Genomic DNA, 19019 nt, shown 5'->3' on the forward strand with positions numbered 1-19019 from the left:
GTGATGGACTCCCACGAAATAGCCTCTCAATATAAGTTAAGCTAAACTGCAGTTGGAACACCTGTGGAAAGATGGCAGATGTTACAAATGGTAAATCTAGAATTTAATTAAAAAAAAAAATGTTTTGTGTAACATATATCACGCAGCAAGGAAGTATGGTTTTATTGTATTGTGTTTATGGGAAGTCTATGCTCCAATTTCCTGATCAGTTATGGTCTTCCCAGTTTCGAACAGCTGTACCACACAGAGAGTTACTGACAGTCTCAGATTTTGGCATTAGCATGATATGCTTAGAGTTTGCCAGAAAACAGAAGAAATTAATATCTGCCTAGTTCTCAGGCAAAATCTTTCTGATTTTATTTTTAAAGATGTTAAAATAGAATTTCTTTGTACCACTAAATTCTGCGAAGGAAATGAGTCGTTTATTTATTTACTAATTTTATCTACATTTTTAAACATATTTTGCTGTTATATAATAAATGTCTGACAGTGCTCAGTCCTATTTAATTTAAAATCTGGAATGCTGATAAGGGTACAAACATAGTAAATGCTTAAATGTTATAGAAAAAACCCACCCTGTACGATTATTGTAATGTCTTTCAATTAATCAGATTGTAATGTAATGACTTAATAGAGTAGTTTGTTTTTTTTTTAAATAGACAGTAGAAATATTTATTCCTTCTATTAAAATAATTATATTTAGAAAGCTGTTTGAACAAGTTATGTGTTTTTTCAACAGTAAACAGCTAAGGCTATGTCTTATTAACTGTGAACTATTCAAGACTTAAAGGAACACTTCTAATTGATATTCTAAGTGACAGTGACAGAATAGATGTATTTGGCCCCCCTACTGGTTCTTATCTGCCTTTTCCTATGTTGCAGTTACAAGCTGCTTTATACAGTTGCATAGTAAAGTATTATCAGCACATACACAGCTGTGTGCAGCAAAGACATTCTACAAATCCCAAAATCAAATAACACATACTGACAAATCACTTTATCGTGCAACTCTGGAAGTACCATGAACAGACTTACTTAGTATGACTAGGAAAGCACATAAACAGCTCTGTGTTATAAATAGATATATTTTAAAATATTAATGTTTCCAATATTCAAGGTAGAAGTTAAGTAATGCTACTATATGGATGTATCTGTACCCAAATCTACATATTAGATAGATACATAGATGGAGAAAGAGACAGAGTATTAAAGAATTGGAAGGAAAAAAATGGATGAAAGACATAATGAATTCTGATTGGAAGCATCCAAACGTGAGAGATAACAACAGTATTCAGACTGTCATGACATACACCTACAACAATGGAAAAGCCGTATTTGAGAGAATACTGTAAACCCCGGGACATATGGATAATTACGGGCAGTAGTGCCAGATTGAGAGGAAGTGCATGGTAAACTAGGCTTGTCTTCATACTGGAGCTGTGCCATAGAACAACTGTATCATGTGCACCTGTCTCAAAACCTGGCAACACTTTCCCTTTGAAGATGGATTGAGTGTCTATATATTTTGTAAAATACTGCTATAAGTCTACCTGCTGTGCATGTTTCAGTAATTGCACTTCTGTACTGGATTTAAATAGTATAAAGAAGCAATTGATATTATAGAGTAGGTTTGTTTATTAAAACAAGCTCCAGAACAATGAGAAACATTGATTAATTACAAAGATGAGAATGCCAAATAAAAAAGTGAGATCTGTAAGCCAAATCTACAGCAAGTGTTGTAGATTTGACCAAATCTGGTGAGTATTTCAGATTTTGATGGAAAGTGGACAAAATATATGTCTATTTGGAGAAGGGAGGAAGCTGGCTAACATAAGGGGTTGAGCTTTCCCTTGCTCTCAGGCATCTTGCCCATTTCTGTAGATACACAACTCCAGGAAAAAAAAAAAAAACAAACAACCAAAAAAACCCCAGCTCTGTCTGCAAAATGCAGAGACAAAAGATCTCTCCCACTTCATTCTTCCTGTCATTATTTTCTGTGGCTGCCATAGTCTGTATGATTGTTGCTGCATCTGGCTCACAAATTTGTGACTGTACTGAAGGTCTTAGTATCACCTGTTCTTTCTCCTCAAAATGTAAAACCACAATTCCCACTCAGAGAGACTCATGGGTTATGATTACAGACAGGTGGTGCCTATGCACACATCTGCAGAGTGTATTCTCTGTCTCTGGAGAATGAAGGGGCAGGGTGAGATGAGAAGTTTACAGTTTTGCTAGTAAAGCAAACAGTAGCTTTAATGCTTTTCTGGCTGGGGGAGATCCAGAGTCTGCCTTATGCTCACCATTACAATGATGTATTTTACCCCCATACCTGGGTCTGCTACTCTGTGCCCCACCTGAGGCCACTACAGTATCAAGGAGATGGCTCCTTCTGTCACCTTCCTTCTTGTAGCTTGCACTTACTGTAGTTTGCTGAAGCATTCAGGTCAGATGACAGCTACTATATAAATATAAAACTCAATAAATGCTGTTCTAAATAACACCAGACAAGGGAAGAAATCGGTAATTGTATTCCTAATATAGCAATAGTTCTTATTCTTATAGGGTATGGTATGCAGCGCTATCCTAAAGCCAGACATTTTCCTCTCTTTTTCTGATTCTATTTTTTTTTATTTTTTGATAGAGAGGATGTTATTATAACACTAACCACACAGTGGTGCTGAATGGCATTTGGATGACTTCTTTAGCAGAATATAAGAAAAGCTGTTCTATTTTCAATATATGTAAATGCCACAATTATATTGGATCATAACATGAAAGTAAATTAGCAGACAAAACAGATGATTTAATATGTTCACCTTGTCCAGCTGTAGCTGTTTGTGACCATTTAGTGTCCAAGAAGCAGAGAATGGCCTTTTGCCTCTGCCAGTGCACCTATTGTGCTGAAAAGAACAGTTTGACTTGTGCAATTTCATATCATCAAATGTATTTTCCACAAAAATAAGTAGAGTCTGGGAAAGTATAATTTTTCTCAATTTTGATATAGAAATATCTCTTTTTTTTTTTTCTTTTGCCTAACAGCAGCACAGAAAAAGCATCTATGCAGTGACTCACTGTGGCTGCAAGAAATTTTTCAGAAAAAATAAAAGCAAACTTTATAAATGGTTTTGAAATGGCTTAGCACGAGTGACTGAAGCTCTTACATCATCAGGATATGCTATAATACGGAATAAAGTGCAAATCTGTTTTTAAAGCACATGGCATTAAAAACTGATTTTTAATTATTTATGTTTCATAATTTAAAGTGTTGGTCCTATTCATTCACTAGCTTCGATTTAAAGAAGGGTTTAAATGCATTGCTAAGAGGTATTGCGTAATACCACAAGGTCAAATCAGTGTTTTAAATACCACGCAGTGTGAAATTGCTTCTATGCAGGGAAATGAATAGCATTGTTGCAGGTTTGTACACTATGGGTAGCATGCATTTTAATAGGTGTCTACAGAATTGTGAATTTCTAGCACTTCTGAAAATCTGAAAAATCCAACTCATGATGCATTTATATTATTACAAGTGTAGTGGTTACGAAAAAGCACCTAATTTAACAGTGCTTTAAGAATCCAGATTGCTTTTGTTTAACCTGTGATTCAGCAAGGAACTTGAGTAGACAGGTTTTGGATGATTCCAAAATATCTTAAAACATTTGGATCATTTAAAGCTTAGTGAATGGGATGTTTTCCTGAAAAAAAGTTTTGTGAAGAGTAATATGTAGGGTCTGCATAAAAACAGTCTTTCTTGGAGGACCTGTGTATTTGGTTTATCTTGTTTCAACATTCCTGTATAGAAAAAAGTTGGCATTCCCTGATCTTCACAGCCTTTCACTGTCCCCAGGCTCACTGTGATGAAGAAGATTAAGAAGAGTTTAGGATTTTATTTTTCATCCCAGCTGTCTAGAGACAGAGATCTATCACTTATATTAAGTAACATTAAATGATGTTCTACTGTTGTAGAAGTGCTCTAAGCTTTCAGGTATTCCTTATCTTGTTACTGAAGAGACTAAATAAATGCACAAAAATACAATTCCCAACTCTAAGGTACTTGGATATAGCATTAGTTGTGTCATTTTTTTTCAGTTGTTTGTTTGATTAGATATTACATAATTCCCCACACAGCAGTCTCAAAAGTGGCCAGGCATTTTTCCTGTGCTTGTCCTAAGATAACTGTGTAAGGCAAATTCGTATGTGAATGCTCTTCATCAGCTATCTGCATGCTATTTGAACATCCATTGCCATTTTAAATGTTTTGCTTATACAGTGTGTGTGTGTGTGTATATATATATTCACTTAACTATCAGTGTGGAAAAATTCCATTGTTGTGCATAGAAACAAACAGTACAGCTGAGGCTTAGGACTAATCTACGGGGAACCTTACGCTTGATGCTCAAGCATTCACTTTTCAATGATTCCCACTCACTGCCATTTCTCACTGGCAGTGCATATGGAGGGGAATGAAGCTGCTTAGCCTGACAGTTCCAAATGGAGCTGACTTTTAGTTATCTGCATAGTTCGAAAAAGGTGATCTGAATGATTTTTAAATGTGAGGCAAATTTTAAGAATTCAAGGGTGTGTCTGAAGAGGCTGAAAAGTTTGTGCCTGATTGACAAATTGCTTCCTGTGGGTATCATAGCTTTCATTTTCTGTAATTAAAACCAGCAGAAGAATAAGTGGTGACATCATCTCGTCCTTTAATGCATGTATAGACAATTTACTATATCTTGGGTCAACAGGCTGAAGCCAGGAATTTGGTTGTTAGAATGAGTATAATGCAAACATAGATCCATGGTCAGAGCCAAACTAAAGCTTCTCTTCTTTCAAAGCTTGTCTTAATACATAACCAGGACCCTTTCCTTCTGAGACTGTTGTGAAGTGTTTATTTTACAAAAATTACATCTACAAGCATGAGCTGTCTATAAAACATAACCTGGTCTTTCAAAATGAGCTGGTGGTTCAGATCTCTTTCTACTAAACAAGTTGATCAGTGGTGTATGTGTACATGACTAGTCTCAGAAGACAATGATCAGTTCAAATGTGGCTGCCCCTGGTTTAGATCTGTCCTACTGACTGCCTTAATCACTAAGTTACAAATAATACTTACCCTTTCCATCTTCAATAAATTCAGTAATCTTGAACTTATTCTAGTACACTAAATGAACATCAACAGCTGAGATTCGGTGTTCCCCTTATATGAATATCTAATAACCAGCTATTTGGGACACTATAAGGAGACTAGAAGTAGGACAGGTTGATTTGCAATGCTTTGGGACTCCTTTACCCTGAGTAAAAACTCTGTTCACCACAGTGCCATACAATATTCTCATTATTAAAATAACAAACATAAAATCAAGATTAAAATATTTACAAGTGAAAATGAAACACATTATCTCAAACATAAATTATAGTTTTCATTACATGCTCTGAACTGCAGTGTTTTTCATATGGTTTTAGGTGGAAAATTTCCCATAAAAGAGAATTATACTTTTTAGAAAGAGATAAAAATTACTTCTCTGCCATTAAAACTCACAATACTGTGAAAAGTTACACTGGGTTGGACATGAAATGCAACATGAAACTCCAGTATCTTTTAAGACTATGATCACAACTACAGATCCTAATAAAGATACAAATTACTGTGTGTTACCTATAAGGCATAATTACATGACATTTATGTTTCTTACCTAGTTTCTTGCTTGAGCCATAGGTACATATACCCCATTGATGCTACATACCTTTTTCAGTTTGATGATTCCTTCCTGGGTGTTCTGATCTGTTGTTATGTCAAACAAGTTTCCTCCATCTCCTGGAACTATATTATACTCAATTTCTGCATTTTTCCCATAATCAGGGTCCACAGCTCTGATCCTTCCAATAGCAGAACCAACGAGCGAGGTCTCAGGTACTTTTAAATGGAAGATACCTATGACAAAGTGGTAAACGTTCATTCCTGGAATTTCTCAATAATTAACATACTATGTCTGATTAAAACCATGGGGTCTGTGCAAAACAGACTTACATCATCCAAGTAAAATGATGAGATTTATGCAAAAACAATTAGAAAAATATACGCACGTTTTACTGACTGGACATGTTAATTTCCTGTAGTTTATAGATTTGGTCCAGTGCAATTCTTAGGGCCTTACCATTTCTGTCTCTTGAGATACTTATCTATATTTCTGTCTTTTATTTTACCCACATGGTTGACTCTTCTGAATTAAATTTTATTTGCAGACAGTATATGTTTATAAGCATTTTCCTCCTTCTATGCTTAACAGTTGCTAGTATCTGAAATTTTATTTTGTATGAGAAAATATATCTATGCATTTCATAGTAGATGAAAGGAAAAAAATCAGTGGAAAGATTTATTACCTCCTGTTTCTGTAATATTCAGTAACACTTCTACAACTTCTTGTGATAGGGAAGATGTGAAGAGTATTGTTTATACATTAGCCACCAGAGGGTGCTCTTATTAAAAGTTCGGTGCTAAGCCCATTTTCAGCTCTGCACATTTATTTTTAGTTTATTCACTCTAAGTGGTAAGAAAAATTAAAAGAAAAACCCACATGAAAACTACACACTTTTAAAGTAAGAATTACTGCTGATATATGAGGATAAATTTTTTTCATTCAGGGAAACGGCTATGTTGAAAAAAATGTTAAACATAATTTTTAAAATTGCTATAAGAAAAAGTCCAAAATACTTAGAGTCAGCCCGGACTTTAATGCTATCAGTAACAGCAGGTCTTACTTTATACTGCTGTGTCCTAGTTTATTACACCGCTGCTGAAGTGCCTGCGTTTCCTGTTCAGCTGCACGTTTTGCTGCACTTGTTATTTTGCCCAGCTGGTAGCAAACAACACCATGGAGAGTATTTCCAGTGGGCAGGTAGTGCTCACCTTTCTTCACAGCAGCCTTTACTGTCAAAATTGCCAGCAGCTTTTGGAGCTGCTTTCAGCAGCCCCAGGATGTTTGCTTCACTTCATCCTGGCCCTGAAAAAAAGCTGACATTTGCTTGCCCCATCAACTGCACATATTGTTTCCCTGGGTTATCCTCCAACAGCTCTCATAGAGCAGTCACTTCAGCACAGGAAAACATTGCAGTGGCCTTCTTTGTTCCTCTGCATGTGAATACATAGGAGGAAACGTATACCTCTATTTCAATAGTATATCAGGACAGACATCTGTAACTAGTAGGAGGCATATTAAGGGGATGTTTCAGAGATTTCCTCCTGGTAGTGGTTCAGTCGCACTTCACAAAATAAGGCTCTGAGAAGTTGTATATCATGTATGAGCAGGATAGATGACTTTCACACCCAGCTGCTGAATTAAACAGCAGATGCTGCTCCCTGTCATTATCTCCTTACAATGCATGCTGTGTCAGCTTTTTCAGCTTTACAGAACTTCCAGGTAAGGAGAAATATGGCATTAGCACTGATGAATTAGGTGGAAACCTACTTTTTTTGTGAAGTAGTAGTTTGGGCTATAATACCTATATAATTGTCTGTTTGATTGCCTCTGAAAAAATCAGTTTTGTCTGTTTCTTCCCTCTATCCATAAGTATGCAAAGTATATCTGAAGGCAAAACTTGCTTTGTTTGTTTGAGAAATACTTGTAAGTAATGTCTGCTTGTGTCAGCATTCACATTTGGTCTTTATCATGTGTGGCTTTGTAGTGCTTGTTAACTGAGATACTAAGGGTTGTGCAATAATCATTCCACTACTTCTTCCATGGGAACATATTAAAGGAACCTTTCCTTGTTCTCTTTCCAAGGGAATGTACTAAGGGAAACTGCTATTATTATTATTTTTTTATTATTTTTTTTAAGAGCTGGGAAAAAGCAATATGATGCAAAATGTTCTCAAGACAGAGGAACCTCACCTATTTCTTACCTGTATTTCAATGACTGAGCAAACTACAAAATTTCAACACTATATGTAGGAGACAATCACAAATCCACCTATTATCTAGTGTCACTTACAAATATGCATATTAGTGGTTCTCTGCTATGCAAATTATTGAGAAGAGGTGGAAGAAAAGGATCCAAAAGCACTCTGCCTATACTGGAATCTTATATTATGTTTCCGTAACATAGTTCCAGCCCTGAAGCACAGGTCTTTTACAGGCATTTCTATTGTATAACAGAAATCATTGCCTCAGTGTTTGCTCTTTACAGCCACAATTTTTGTGAACATAAAATGTAAGAGCATATGGTAATGGATTTTTTCTTCTTTGACTAGTTGATCTATTCTTAGTGAACAGAAGAGCACTCAGATTCATTAAAACAAACATTTCTCTATAAAATGTTGTACCTGGTTATAAAGCATATAGGACTTAAATGAAGGGAAAGAAATATTACATTATTAATTTCAGATTTTTTAGGCTTTTATCCGTTCTTTTCAATGACTTGGCATTTCATCATTTCCAGAAATTCAACAGCAATAAGGATGAGATCATTCAGATTCATTTGAAACTAAAGTAATCTTCAGCTCTGTCAGAGTCAGATCTCTGAAGATGTAGCCTGTAATTACACCGCCATCATCATCCTATAATAGTGTCTTCACAGCATACGGAAACTGTTAATGGTGCTGCTGTGACAACATACTTTCAGAATAAAATAAATGAAAACAAATACTGTATATTGTTGCCAGCTTAGGGAAAAAGAGCTTTAAAAGAATATAATCTATAGCATGAAAACCTTTCCCCACCCCCAAAAAAACCAGTCTTTGTACAGCGGACATTTGAAATGATCAGTACATGTTGCATGTGAAATGTAACAGAAAGATAGTTTTTTGTAGATTTTCATTTTTCTGTTTCTAGAAGGCATTACTTCTTGCTGTAGACTTGCTGTGATAGTTTAGCATTATTCATTTTTTATTGTCCATTTTGCCTGTGTGCACTACTACCTCCATTTGTTTTAGAGGTATATTGAATCAGGCCTGCGTAACAGCCTTTTACTCCAAAGGTCCTGAAAATCTCTTCTCTGCATCTTCAAGGAATGATGGAACAAGCAGCTCACACAAATTTAAGCAGCAGCTGGTTATGTTGCTCAAACAGTTCTGTCAAATTTTGTAGATTGTCTCACATGACTTCTCTGCCTACAAATATAATTCATTCTATTTGCATAAATCTCTTTTAAATGTATTTTCTAACTTGGCTGCTGGCTTTTGTAAAGGATGACTGATATGGGATGTACCAAAGGAGCAAGACTTTACTCCCATCAGACTGCATTATGAAACTGTACTCTGCAAGAAGTTACATTTTGCTGATTTCAGACATGTATATTGTATGCATGCCAGAATATTTTCTTATATAGGAAATATAGTAGCAACACATATTGCCTGTTCAAGACTTTTCACTCTGTTGAAATTCAAATTTTAAGAAAAATATCATGTTATATTTCCTGCCAAAAGTCATGTGCCTGTTGATATGCTTAATTACCCAATACTTTACACATAAATAATGCTTAAAAACACAACTCTAGAATCCAAAACTAGAGAAAGCCCAGTGATTATGTAGCATAAGCATTCAGACATTCCTCTACAAAGCCTTTGTAGTCTCTACGTTACTCAAGGTGTGAGTCTTCCTTGGAGTTTCAGGTTGAGCAACATCAATGAGAATGATAAAAATAAATGAGTGATGATACTGTTTTAGCTTTTAGGCTAAAATGACTGATAGGGCTCAACTCACACATGCTGCATCTGAGCTTCTAAAACAAAGATGTTTCCAAAGAGCATAGCGGGACGAAATCAGAGCTGACTGACAGGTAATAAGTCATATTGACTGAAATTCAGCACACATTTACAGTTCTTTTGATGTGATTAGATCAGTTTTATTTTTTAAGGCTCAAAAGCTGTTCTGGGGTTTGATGTTTACTTAGAAAGGGAGAGTTTTGTTTTGTTTCTTCACATCTGCAGTTTACAGGTGAACTATCATTTACCAAAAACTTTTCCAATTTTGATGAGAATAAGAAATGAAAACCATCATTACATCTCATTAGCAAAGCAACCGTTAAGGAATAACCCACGTTGCCACATAGTGACTTAAGCTAAATGCATAATGACCCTCAGCAAAACAGCTGTAAATTCTATTAGAATGTTTTTTTCTAATCTGTCGCCATACATGCACTGTGTTTATGCAAGATTATCCTCTCTTGCTTTTTCTTTGTCTGTATTATTTTTAGTTCTCTTTGGAAGCTGATGAAGTATTGCATTGCAGTTAATCATGACTGCATGACACTTATTGGCAACAACACTGAAATAAAAATTTCTCTTTGGCATAAATCTTTAATGTCTTCTCACCAAAAAAAATACCCCAGATTACTTATATTATAATATTCTTATTGGCCTAAATTACCAAGACATTTCAGTTTTTATCCTGTTCAGATTATAAGGGTACTGATGCCTGTCAGATTAGGAAGAATCCAAAGACAACAGTTCATGTTTACTTCTTGGTATTTTAACAATAGTGTAATAAGCAAAAGAAATGTTTCTGTAAATACAACTAATAAGCCTAATAATTAGCAGCATCTGTTGTACATGCTTCTAAAACTGGGAAGATGCTCTTTAACACAGTAGCAAGGTATATTCATGCCACTCCTAGCTGCTGCTCTTTGCCCTGCAGGGTGCTGGGACCTTTTGTGGGAAAGAGAAAGATCGGGCTTTTTCACCATTTGCTCTGATGCAGGTCACACACAGCCTGGCATATGCTGGTAAAATGTCAGTTATGGCAAAGCTTCTTCCATCTTCAAGCTGAATACTGAGTTAGGGTTTATGTTCCCATGAGATATAGCATAACCATTCTTAAAAATTCCTTATTCTCCACTGTGGGTCCCAAAGTCTATACTTAGCAAGAGCTGTATCTCCTCAGACTGCAGAGATCCTTGATGTCCAAGGTTCCCCAGGTCTTCAAGGTAAAATGAGCTGAAGCAAAACCCATTTTGAGTTTGATCCTACCCAAGTTTAGAGTAATCAACATGACGAAGCTGCCTCAGATCTGGTGGCTGCTGAGCGAGGACTCTTATCAGTCTCTCAGGTGAGCTAGTGACTGAAATTTTGAGGCTGTCCTCTTTCTTTCCTGCCTAAAAGAATAAAAATGGTCATTGTACCTGGTATAGTTTTTGTATACTGAAAAAAAATAGTTTAACCATTTGCTGCTTTTTCCACTGATAAACTGTTGTCAGAAAGCTTTCTAAAAATAAACCTCCTCATTGCACATCAGACTGTAATTCCACAAAACAAAATATCCCCCTTGCTGGAACAAGGATTCAGGAAATGGGAAATGCCAATTAATTTTCCTTTCTGATGATATTTATATGCACAGCTTCTGTGTCCAAAGAGTGCTGGGAATAGCAAAGAAAATCTTAAGAAAATCTATAAGATTATGCTGTTAAACATCTACAAGAAGGGTCGGAGGGAGGACCCAGGAAACTACAGGCCTGTCAGTCTGATCTCAGTGCCAGGGAAAGTCATGGAACAGGTGATCTTGAGTGCTATCATGAAGCACATGCAGGAGAACCAGGTGATCAGGCCCAGTCAACACCAGTTCATGAAAGACAGGTCTTGCCAAACTAACCTGATTGCCTTCTGTGACAAAGTGACTTAACTACTGGATGAGGGAAAGGCTGTGGATGTATCTTCCTGGACTTCAGTAAAGCCTTTGACACAGGACACAGTCTCTCACAGCATTCTGCTTGAGAAACTGTCAGCCTCTGGCCTGGACAGGTGCACACTCTCTTGGGTGGAAAACTGGTTGGATGGCCGGGCCCAGAGAGTGGTGGGAAATGGTGTGAAATCCAGCTGGAGGCCAGTGACAAGTGGGGTTCCCCAGGGCTCAGTGCTGGGTCCAGCCCTGTTCAATGTCTTTATCAATAACATGGATGAAGGCATTGAGTGCACCCTTAGCAAGTTTGCAGATGACACTAAGCTGGGTGGAAGTGTTGATCTGCTGGAGGGTCGGGAGGCTCTGCAAAGGGATCTGAACAGGCTGGACCGCTGGGCTGAGACCAATGGCATGAGGTTTAACAAGGTCAAATGCCGGGTCCTGCACTTGGGGCGCAACAACCCTATGTAGTGCTACAAACTAGGAGAAGTCTGTCTAGAAAGCTGCCTGGAGGAGAAGGACCTGGGAGTGTTGGTTGACAGCCAACTGCACATGAGCCAGCAGTGTGCCCAGGTGGCCAAGAAGGCCAATGGCATCTTGGCTTGTGTCAGAAACGGTGTGACCAGCAGGTCCAGGGACGTTATTCTCCTTCTGTACTCAGAACTGGTGAGACCGCACCTTGAATCCTGTGTTCAGTTCTGGGTCCCTCACCACAAGAAGGATGTTGAGGCTCTGGAGCGAGTCCAGAGAAGAGCAATGGTGCTGGTGAAGAGGCTGGAGAACAAGTCTTATGAGAAGCGGCTGAGGGATTTGTGGTTGTTTAGCCTGGAGAAGAGGAGACTGAGGGGAGACCTTATTGCTCTCTACAAATACCAAAAAAACCCCAAAGTCAGTAAAAAATGTCCAAAACACAACGAGAAAAATGATTTTGGGGAGTATAATCAAAAAGCTTGAATCAAATGTTTTCATGTAAGTTATAAAGTGTTTATAAAGAATTATCATGGTGTAGCATGCTTTTAAAAAAAAGGGATAGTTTTCAGGAGAAAATATCTTTCCTTCTTCAGAATCTCAGGCACCATGTAATTGACATTTATTATGTAGGTCTGTTGGTAATATTTCAGTGATCACACCATCTTCATGAAATAAATCAATACATTTATTCTCCCTATAAAATATAAATTGCATTATATATGTGAAACGTTAACATGATAAAAAGTATATTGCAAAGGATGGAACACAGAGTTTGTAATGCTCTGTTTAACACCTCTCCTTCTTAAATATCTTGCAGGAGCTTTTTTGTATTTTCATTATTACTTTGGCACAAAATATAATAACACAATTTTACTACAGTTCATTTACTCTTAAGAACATGGTCAAACCACTTACTTTAGGATCTAAGCCAAGTGCTCTAAATCATCTGAATTGGAAGAATTTTTTCTCTCCATCAAGTAAAGAAATTAGTTTCCTACCTTTAGTCCTCTAAGTCACACCTAAGCTGCATGCCTAAAATCACCTAAACAAAACATGCTCAATATTTGTATTAATCAGAAGACTGCCCATGAAGATTTAATTTACACTTGCTCATTGTGTACCTTTTATGCAAATCGTTTTCCCTAAAATACATAATATTTTTCTTCACTACATTGGCACAGTCTGGAGTAGAATTATTTTTTTTAAAAAGAAAAATGTGGAATCATCAAGTATAAGTGCATAATAGTTTTATGTTCTTTGCTTTAAGTTTTGGGTTACTGTATGTAGTTTCCTTAAAATATCAGTATCAGAGTGTAGGTGGAGATGCATGGTGCTTTTCAGCCATCCCAAGGTTACCATGGATAATTTTATGCATCCAGTCTAAGTACTCTGTTTTAAATTAATAATTTCTTCACCAGTCACCACCTAAAACACATTGGAGTGGAACGAATATCATGATTTCTGCCAAAGGTTGTTGAATTTCTATGAACCGTATTTGTTTACACCTTCTATACAGAAGTTAGGAGATGTAAAATAGTGTTATTAATAATAATAATAATCTACTATGATGACAATGATGTATTTAAAAATAATTGACCCATAAATCTTTCTGTTAATGCTCAATTACCACTTAAACCTGATGGCAGGGGGAAAATTAACTGGATAAGTGCAGATTAACAACAGACTTATGACCAATAGATAGTATACAATTCCTAACCATTATTGTGCTCATTTGTATTTCTTGGACTATTGCATACGGTGCAATCCGAGCATTCTGTTTTACCTAGTGACAAATTGCTTATCTTTTTCATTGATTATAGGATAGTACCAAGAAACAGCTATATGTGTTTTTATGGTCTGCTGTGCAGCTGATGGTTCAGTCTCTCTCAGTTTAGACTTTTAAAGAGGTTTTTGTTTCATTCATCAATACTCCAACCAGTCCTCTGAATAGTCTTCGCTAGTTATGCATTCTTGAGAAAGTTAATAACCTATATAATGCAGCAAACATAACATTTACTAAGTATTTAGTGCTTTGAGAATCTATGGACACTGAATGTTTCACCCTCCAGTTTATTTCTCAGGTTTTTTTCCACAATATCATGCTTTAGTTCGATTTTACATCATTATTCAATCTGAAACAAATGTTTCACCTTCAAGATGCTTTATGATCAAGATCATGCAAGAGAGACTGCTACCAGACAAAGAAAAAACAGTTCCTAGGGAGCTTTTACTAAAACTACATTCAGTCTTGGAGGGAAATCAGCTTTTACTGAAAGTGCTTCAAGAGTTCTGATATGGAAAAGAAGAAGAAAAAAGTAAGAAAAAGTAGGCACAAGTGTAAACAGAAAACTGTATGGATCTTGAATTTTATGTTAACTTCCTTATGTTGCACACTCACAAATAGTAAAAGGTCACTTAACTGTCAGGTTCTATAACCCAAGGTGGGATGCATGGCCTGGATTGCAAAGCATAGGCTCAAAAAAGCTACAGCTTTAAAAAGAAATTTCATGTACTAGCTGTACTTCATGGCATAGAAGCTAGACAGTATAGAATGGCCTATTTCTATGTTATTGAATTCTTTCATCCACACCCAAATAGGTCAGCTTCATGGAAAGTGACTGCTGCGAATACCTCCTGCTCTTTACAAATATCTCATAACACCTTGAATTTCTCCGAGAAAGCTTTATCCAGTGTCAGTCAAAAGTATGTCCAGTGACTGTGTTAAGGCTAATAGATGATTTTAATGTCTAGGAATTTTCCCTGGCAATCTCCCGTCTTCCCTTAAGTCTTCAAAAAATACAAAACAAGTCACTGTATACCTACTTTTAGTCTATTTAAGAATGTCTATAATCACACTGATCAAGTATAGTTATAGGAAAAAAAATGAAGTACAGAGGCTTTCTTACGACTGGTTGTCAAACGTGTAGCTAACTCAGGTGGGTCAAATAGAAGCAGCAGGCAAGGGTCACTGAGCTGTGTGACAGTGCAGTGACCAAACCCAGGAAGATGGAGCTATAAAAAGCTTTTCTGGGGTGGTTAAGACTCATGATCTCAATACAGGAAAATGTGGAGAGACTCATAACTGGAAGGGAACCAAAAAACTGTAAATTATTTTAGCAGTGTTATTATTGGGGAGAAAAAAGTGTATTGAGGGATAAGGAGATTGACACACTGTAGTTAGAAGATGAAAATGAGATTAAGGATAAATTCATGTCTCTTTTTGGAAAAAGGAGACAAGAATGCATGTTGAATGAAAGCATAAGACAGGATGATGAGGAAAGAGAAGGCCAAAGGAGAAGACAGAGATGCGGGTAGTACAGAGGTGTAAGACTTGGAAGGAACCATTAAAGAGGAGGTAACCTAACTCTTCCTAAGTCCTCTGATTCCTATAACAGCATTGTGCAGATACTAGACTGCTAGTATTTATTCACACACTGATTTGACTATTGTTTTGCTGGTGTTAAAACTGTATTAAGTGACTAATTATATCTAAAATTATAATGGCCTCTGTATGGTTGCTGGTTTCATGATGGGCTTACAATTGCATGGGCTCATTTCTGGACTCTTTGCATTCATGTCTTCCATCTCACCTGAAAATGGTTGTTTAAAATATATATTTAACTCAAAACCAGAGTTTTTGTTTACACAAAACTCGCAGGTAAATAGAAATCAGACTTGCTTGAGATTTTGTGACACTAAAAGATCTAAGCTTTATTTACAAAACCAAGCTAGTGCTTTTTTTGTGTGTCCTATGGCATAGTGGTTAGAAATTTAACAAAGATGGACTCTACCAGAATTCAGCCTTCCCTCCCTTTCTAATTCAAAGCACGCTCTGGCTTGTTCACCCACCTAATCACTGCCTGCAGGCTTGTCTGCAGTGACTCTGCCTACCTGTCCTGTGTAAGTATCTCCTATTTGGCATAAAAGAAGTAATTTGTTGCTGGAACTGAATCAAGGCACCTTGTCTGCCAGGCAAATTCTTCAATGAAAGAAAGACAGATCCATTTTCACTCTGAAACCCAATGAAGATACAAGTGCTGTATACAAGGCACAACGACTTTTACAAAAATGCCAAGAGAAACCCATACTCCCCTAACTAAATTGCTGTGGGTGGAATAACTTCATGGGAAGTCGGGCAGACTTGTAAAAATACTTATTTAGGCAGATCAGAGCTCTGAACCTTAATCTCAAGTAAATTTTCTAGGAAATTGCCCCAAGTAGGGAAGGAATAAATGCTCCTCTTTAGTTATATTTGGGTTTGGTTTTTTTTCTTAAATTAAAACCTCTGCTTTCATTATTTTAATTTTTAAGGCTGGTTAATAGAATAATTTGTGTACCAGAAGAACTTTTACTTGCATTCTGCATCTGAACTCAATTTTGCAGTAAAATCTGAGGAAGACTGGTTCAAAGCCACATAAATGGAATCAGCCATATTTATTTAGTTTACTGAGTCAACAAGAGTGACTTGCTTTTATATAGTAAAACCTATACAAAGTAGTATGTGTGCTTCCCTAAACAGATAAGCAAATAGCTTCATGTGGCATGCAAGGGTTGTATAGCTAAGACAAAAAACAGCTAGCTCTCTTTTATAAGGATCTTTTACTTGCAATGAAACTCCTGAAATTGCATCAATGAAATTTTTTTTTTTTCCTGGTTTCTGAATTATCTATTTTGATGACTTTCCTGTTTAAGATTGTTTCCTCTGTTGTCTCCAATGGAGGATATAGTACATTCTGAGGAAAGCATTGTACTAACCACACTTGAAACCCAAATCCAATTAGCTGCAAAATTCTACAGTATGGACAGGCAGATGATGCTCAAGGTCCTAGGAACGATCCTTCGATCTTTTTTAAGGTGTAATTATCAGAAAGATGAACAGTTATTTTTCTGTTTCCAAGCATGTTAGCATTTCTGGAAATTTTCCATGTTATTTTATGAAAACCAACTTGATGGCATTCACTGGGTTGCTTCTGGAAAAATCAGTTAGAGCAAAAAAGCCCAATCCTTGTGAAGTTTAGGTGTTGCTCTACAGCCATTTTAATACTTTATATGTGGTTGCAAACCAGCCCTGAAATAATTGTTTCTGACCATTGTGCTTTTTTAAAAGCCAAGATATTGACAAGTAAACAACATTAAAATATTGAGTCCAAACCTTAATTCATTTTTCTTCCATCAAAAACAGTTTTCAATCATTCCCCTACAATATTGACTTCTCTTGTAAGCTGTAAATGATAAAATAAATGATAGCTTTCACCAAATAATTCTTTTGAATAAAAAAGTAAATTCAGGGACCAGGACTTTAAAAATACCCTCTTTAAAAATAAACCCAAGTTATTGCTGACATCATGAGACACTTGAGAATGGTCTTTTATTTACTACTATCAGAATAAAAGCAGTATAGATTTTAAAATTAAATTTCATCTCTTCTATATTAGAGCCTCAACCTCTAAAAGTCGTATTAAAATAAAAATATATCCTATTACTTTGACTAAAATAATTTGCATGTGGTTGTATTGCTCAGCATATGAGGGTTTATTTCTCTAAATTGCTTTTACAGGCACTTTGTCATCAGTGAACAAAAGAAAGAGACAGGAAAACTGAAGCACAATAACCTCACCAAATTTGAATCAACCACTTCACTTAATTGGTTTGATTCCATAAAGTATAATTTATACCAACTAATTATACAGGTTTTGTCATTTAAATGTTGGAGTAAATATATCCCATCCATCGTTTCTTGAAACCTATTTTAAGAGTTGGAAACAAGCCACAGCTGTCCTTTCAGCTAGCTCAGACTGGTCCAATGCTTGTTGCATTAAGGTTTAGCCCATTAGTTTCTAGGAAGAATGTGCTGAGCTCTCTTTTTACTTAACCAGCTATCTTGTACATGAGTAGCTGAGAGAGAAAGGCCATCAGCTGCCTTCTGGACCAGGATGCATGCCTACAGGATGTATGCCATTTTTATCTACCCTTCTGTGGCAACATTGTGTTATACCAAATTTTCATTTAATTGTTTGAACATTGTTGCTATGGCAGAAAAAGATATATCCCTTCCAGTCTTTGCCTTATTTTTTCTGAGTTTGACAAGAATCAAACTTTGTTATGAAACATTTATTTTAATATTTATGAAAAAGTTCTATCTTTGGCAATGAAACATGCACAATAATGCAGAAAGTCAGCGTACTAATGAAGTGTCAGGCAGACATAAAAAGCACTTTTGGAAATAAATTTCTACTAATGAAATCATTCAGATTCATTTTTCCTTCTACTTACAAAGAAAACATCAATTTTGTGAAGTATCTCAGTTTTCTGATATGTGGGCCAAGGGATACCTGCAGGTCAAACAACTCTTGACAGAAATATAGAAATATGTAACGTTTAGAGGTTTCCCCTTTGTTACACTCCTCATTACTGTAAGAAATGCAAGGTGGGAGTTCCCCACTGAATATGTTCAAAAGCACAAGTTCTAAATAAAAAATTCCATGTTCAGCAGGATAGTCAGTGTTTTTTTTTTCATCACTGGATGCTGATAACCCATCCAAACCTGCCTGTTTCCTTAAAGGACCCTGGATGAGATGAAGGTGTGCCGCAATGCATCTCTTTGGCAATCTTGTAATGTATTATTTATCAATGTAACTCCTTCCAAGTATTAATAATATATGTTCTCCCACTTCTGCTGTGATTCTTTTTAACTTGATTGAGCTCAGGAAATAAATTTAAACTTTATTCTGTGATAATTAATATCTTCTTATTTGATAAGATAGTCTGTAGCATAGCATCTTCAGTATAAGTCCTTTAGGGAACCATGGTCCTGATTACACGATTTAAAAACATTTAGTGTTGAAAGACCTTCAGTCCCCTTTTTCAACTCACACTTGGACTTCCTGGCTTGTTGACTGATGCTGAGGAATGTGATACTGGAGGTCTCAACTCCTAGCAACA

General features: G+C 36.3%; 1 protein-coding gene across 4 annotated transcripts in view; it reads right to left on the reverse strand.

Annotated features, from left to right (window-relative positions):
• Positions 1 to 19019, reverse strand: part of CDH12 (cadherin 12) — a 360422-nt gene that overhangs the window by 37214 nt on the left and 304189 nt on the right. For all 4 annotated transcript variants that reach the window (XM_069853514.1, XM_069853516.1, XM_069853517.1 and 1 more), the window contains exon 6: positions 5742 to 5929. In XM_069853514.1, the coding sequence (XP_069709615.1) occupies positions 5742 to 5929 (188 nt within the window). The remainder of the gene's footprint in view (positions 1 to 5741; positions 5930 to 19019) is intronic.

This window comes from Phaenicophaeus curvirostris, chromosome 3, assembly GCF_032191515.1.
Source record: "Phaenicophaeus curvirostris isolate KB17595 chromosome 3, BPBGC_Pcur_1.0, whole genome shotgun sequence".
Classification (NCBI taxonomy): domain Eukaryota; kingdom Metazoa; phylum Chordata; class Aves; order Cuculiformes; family Cuculidae; genus Phaenicophaeus; species Phaenicophaeus curvirostris.